At 47.7% G+C, this 5,153-nt stretch overlaps 1 protein-coding gene across 1 annotated transcript; it reads right to left on the reverse strand.

Annotated features, from left to right (window-relative positions):
• Positions 1–538: 538 nt before the first annotated feature.
• LOC134882992 (RNA-binding protein 15-like) lies at positions 539–4,948 on the reverse strand. The gene has a single exon (XM_063911062.1). It carries the CDS (start codon positions 4,808–4,810, stop codon positions 2,303–2,305), a length of 2,508 nt encoding a protein of 835 aa, XP_063767132.1. The 5' UTR covers positions 4,811–4,948; the 3' UTR covers positions 539–2,302.
• Between the last annotated feature and the right edge of the window lie 205 nt (positions 4,949–5,153).

A 5,153-nucleotide genomic window follows, 5' to 3' on the forward strand; every position in this document is an offset into this window, starting at 1 on the left:
AAGTCTGGCCCTAGCACAGAGATCTTCTTCAAAACTCCAATGCAAGAACAACAAGCAACTACACAAATGAACTCTGCTCCTCTCTCGAGCGGCTGCAGACGCTGGAACAACACTCTGGAGGCTGGAGCCAGGCGAGAAAGAAGGCCGGGGGCTGCTGAGCTTCCACTGAGGGGCCGTCAGACGGACGACCAGCTGATTTTGGCAAAACGTGGAGTCACGACGATTCTCAGCCACACCTCGGGACACAGGCCGGAGGCGACTGAGGAATAAGCCACAAATCTGAAGACACTGTGACTCTAAATTTGCCTTTGCTGAGGGACTGCCAAAAGTATTCTAGTTTGGGCAAATTTCAATTTGAATCACGCTCCTCACAAATGATGATCAACAAAATGAAACACAGAACCTCCCATTGATTCTCACACTTCCTCTCCTTTCTGCCGGGAAGGCTCCTGCTGTCAAAGTGATAAAGCCTTCAGAGGTTGAAAGACAATTCCAAGAACAGAAAAGGTCACAAAAGTTGTCTTCCGAGGCACTCGTGTTTCCCACGTAAGAGCAAATTTATTGAGACAAAATCTATCAAGTGCATGTCACACTGTGACAGTCAGGTATACTTCTTAGGCCCAAGAGCACTGATGTTCTCCATTTCTTTCTCCAGATATCCTGAGTATACAGCACAAATCATTTCTTTTTTCTCCTTTTGAAACAGTATTTATATCAAAGCATAAAAAACAATCATTCAAAGTCCTGTCAGAGGAAGGTGGGGACTGGAGATCAGCCTCATTATTCAGAAGTCCTTTGATAGTGTGACATCTACTTCTACACTCCTGATCAGTCATAAGAAATGTGAACGGCTTAATTTATAGGTCACGTGAATCCTTTGAAACAGTACATGCTGTGCTGGGGTAGTATATGTAATTAGTGGATTATAAAAAAGTGAGAAATGTATTAACCAATTACTGTTTAACCAAATTGAAGTTTGTCAAAGAACAATATAAAAAGGGGGGACACAAACACAGCCATGTATAATCTGCCACTCGGAAAACTCCTCTACAACACAGCTTGCAACATTAGGTGTTTTGAGACTCCACAATAATATTTAGAGCTGAAATGATCAGTTAATTGGTATAAAATGTAAAACAATTTTCATAATCAATTCTATATTATGATATCGTCAGGTTGTGGACTGTTGATGGGAACATAAAAGCTATCTGAAGATCATTACTTTGTGATGATGTGGATTTCCCCCACTCTTTTCTGATGTTTTATTGACCGAATAGTTGTTGAATTAAATCAACAAAAACATCCAGTAAATTAAAATAATTAGTTTCAGCTCTAAATATTACCTCATAACATAAAAACAGTTCAAAAGCATGAAGTCAGAAATAAAGACAGAGCGTCTGCTCTAACACAATTTGAAGTCAATTTTAACTAGCTTTATAAAGCCTGTACCTTTTGTATTGTATTTAACTGTGCTATAATGTAAAGGGGTCCACCACTACACACTTGAAAATTGTGAGAACAGACAGTAAAAAACACGTTAACCTTGTACCGACACACTAGCCTCCAGATGTGGCTTCAAATGAGAACTCAAGTTTAATGTTATCTATTGAACCATAACCCTTAATGTTTAACACAATGTCTTTGCACAGTTTTTTGAGAGCTTTAAGCAGGAGGGGCCAAATATGACAAAAATAGAAAAGCTGTTATAAATGAAAATCTGAATCAAATGTTTACTTGGTCAGAAAGAAAATACACATCTGGAATCTGCGTATCATCCGTAAGCTTTAGAGCGAGTAGATATATATCTTAAATCTTCTGTACATGACTTGGATTGAATTCTTTCATAGACTGGCTGTACAAACATTATAGCACAACAAACATGGGTTAACTCTATGCCGAGTACACATCAAATGAAAGCACTATTTTTTGTTTTGAATCTTAAGTTAGGTTTTGTTATCGGCAGGCAGTGTATGAAAGTATATAAAGGACTTGTGTTTCTTTTTAATTGATATAAGGCAACATATAGTACTGATTCACAGAACTGTAGCTTGCTCTGAATTACTTTAAGCAAAGTACCCTTCAAGTAATGCACATTTATCTGAAAACAGTGTCACCGGAATAATCATCACATTTATCAAATCATCAAAATGTGTTCAATACCATGTGACTTTGATTTCCATAAACTTCCAACAAGTAAACTGATCCCTATCATTTCCTCTGTTTTCATTATAACTTCTATCTGTTTTTACAACCCACAATGCAACAGTTCATGAGCGTAGAGAGAAACATTTAGGCTTTGTTTTCATGATGCTCCTCTGATAATGACCATCACCATGTAATCGTCCTCTGATTTGGCAAAGGCTAGAGCAGAGGCATCCACGAACTGCTTTGAGAACTCACATGGGGGGAAAGCATGAAGGACTCCTCCGTGGTCCTTGTCACGACCCCCCCCCACAGGGAGGCTGATGATGCCGGCCGCCTCCTTCTGCTTCAGGTAGGACACCAGGTTTTTCAGTGGTCTCTCCGAGCTGTTGGCGTCCTGGGTCGCTCCCTCCTCAGATCTCCCGGGCACGGCCATGAGGATGGCGTATCCGCTGGAGCCGGCGGCCTTGATGCGACGAGAAACTTCATCCAGTTTGGGCTGGTCGAGGCGCAGGCGCTGGCTGATCTTCAGCTGGGACGCTGCACTGCCTGCAGAGCCCTGCAGCAGCAGACTGGAAGCCACCGCTATGTCCCCCTCCAGCAGGTGCAGGGATGTGGGAAAGCTGCTGTTCTTCAGCAGGAGGACGCCCTGCCAGACCTGACTCAGCTTCTGTCCTGCAGCTGCGGGCTTAGACTGCTGCCCAGATTTGGAGGACGGATGTTCCTCCTTCCTCGCTGCATCGCTGGCTTTGAATTGGCGGTCCTTCTCAGAGCCTGGGGCCGCTGGGCTCAGTGTTTTTCTTCTCTTGTCTCCAAAGCCAGTGTTCTGGCGATCTCGGACAGGGGACGTTCTGCCAGAGCGAGACAGGCGTTCAGGATCACTGCAGCGCCCACCATCGCGGCTGTTGCCTCCAGGGCTGCGCTCTAATGACTTGCCATGGCGGCGCAGACCAAAGTTACTGTTATCAGGTGAATGATCCAGCCGGCTGCCATCATCCAAATGTCTCCGCTTGCGGCTTAGATCTCTGCCTTGAAGCTCACGCTCACGCTCTATCGACCAGGGCTCATGGGGACGCCTATCCAGACGACCCATGGGGTCAAATCCTGCTCCTCTCATCCTGTCGTGCACGCCCATGCCCGGCCATTCAGCGCTTGAGTACAAGTCCCTCTCTCTGAAGCGAGCAGGAATTGGTGGAGATCTCTCCCTCACCCTCACGGGGTCTGACAGGCGATGGGCAAAGGGCTCAGGAACAAAGTCATAGTGTGGCAGAGGGAGGGGAAGCTGTACATACTGCTGCTGCTGGTAGCGGTGCTCTGTGTCTGCGAAATCCACCCTGAGTCTCCTGTCAGGCCCACCGAGAGGGAAGCCTCTCATGTGAGTGCATGCAGCCTGAGCAGCATCCAAACTTTCATACTGGATGTAAGCCCACACCTCTCCCTTCCTGTAGTCTATAGTCCTGATGGTGCCAAAGCGGTCAAACTCCTTGGCCAGTGCAGCAAGTGAAACCCAGGGTCCGAGGCCCCCTACCCAAAGCCTGGTTGTGGGTGTGGGTTTACCATAGCCAATTTTTATTGGGTTGTGGCCCACCACCTTCCCTGACATCGCTACTTTGGCACGGTGAGCCATGTCCAGATTCTCAAACTTCATGAACCCATAGGTGTTGTTCTGGTCTCTCACGGCCCGCTTTATGTCCACCTCTGTTATCACCCCGAACCTGTCAAACGCCCTCCTCAGGTCACTCTCTGTCACACTGACATCCAGATTACCCAGAAACAAAGTCCTGTTCGCCCTCTGGTCATCCTTAGGGGTCATCAGGTCCTCCTCACGGAAAACGGCACATTCAGGGATGAACGGGGGTCTATTCCTGGCATCATATACTGAAAAATCTCTCTCCCTCTCCAGGTCTCTAATGTGAGGTGGTGGAGGAGGAGGGGGAGGAGGAGGAGGTGGGGGGAGACGGCCCAGAGCCAGCTGCTGTAACCGGTAGTCTCTGTACCCCATGCCAGTGGGAGACAGAGGCCTCTGTGAGTGGAGATGCCTGTGTCCTGGAGGGAAATTGTCTTTAGAAACAGGGGAGCGGCTCCTGAGTCTGTTGGTGTAAACTGTCTCTATCTTCAGAGGCCGGTCGTACAGCACCAGCTTGCCGCGGGCGTGTTTGGCCGACCGGGCGTCATCCGGCCTCCTGAAGTTTACATATGCCACCCGGTCCTCGTTTTCTCGACTGATTTTAACACTCACGTCTCCAAACCTCTTAAACTCGTGAAACAGCCCGTCCTCTATCTCCTCGTCGTTCAGCTGGTTACCCAGTTCACTTATTTTGAGAGTCTTGTACTCGTTTTCTGGGTTAGACGGAGGCCGTAGGTCGCTGCGTGAACCCGACCTGGATGTTTCCGCCTCGATGTCAGCGCCTCCGTACGGCTTGTTCCCAGAAACTACTCCGTATTCGTAGCCACTGCCGGTCCGACCGGATGAATTGTGTCCGTCTGAATCCCTCATGTCTCTTTTCTCACCGTGTAAGCTCCTCCTGGATGAAGCTCCGCTGTTTGAGGAGCCGTTGTTGCTGCCAGCCGTCGACAGGGCTCCGGGCTTCTTGCTTCCTCCTCGGTCTCTGCAGTCATCTGGCGCCCGGGACCGTTTCTTCACCGGAGAGCGCTCTTTCCCCTTCATTTCCAAAAGCCGGTGTCTGCCGTCTTTACACAACAATCTGTTTAGCTCTTTTGCCACTTAATTAGAGCGGAACTCTCTTAACTTTAACGCGGTTTTCCACAACACACTCAGCCAAGCTACACGACCGCCATGTTGGACTACTACTTGCACTACTGTACAGGAAGTTCCGCCTTACACGTCGCTAGAGGAATGTGATTGGCTGAGCGGGCTTTCGGTCATGTGTGCAGGGTGCGGTCCTGCTGTGGGGTCAGAGTACAAAATAAACTGATCTGAAAATGACAGAAACATAATTATCGTGACTAGAGCAGCACGAAAACACGAAAACACGGAAGTTAGTGCTTCA

The sequence above is a fragment of the Eleginops maclovinus genome, chromosome 20 (genome assembly GCF_036324505.1).
Source record: "Eleginops maclovinus isolate JMC-PN-2008 ecotype Puerto Natales chromosome 20, JC_Emac_rtc_rv5, whole genome shotgun sequence".
Taxonomy (NCBI): domain Eukaryota; kingdom Metazoa; phylum Chordata; class Actinopteri; order Perciformes; family Eleginopidae; genus Eleginops; species Eleginops maclovinus.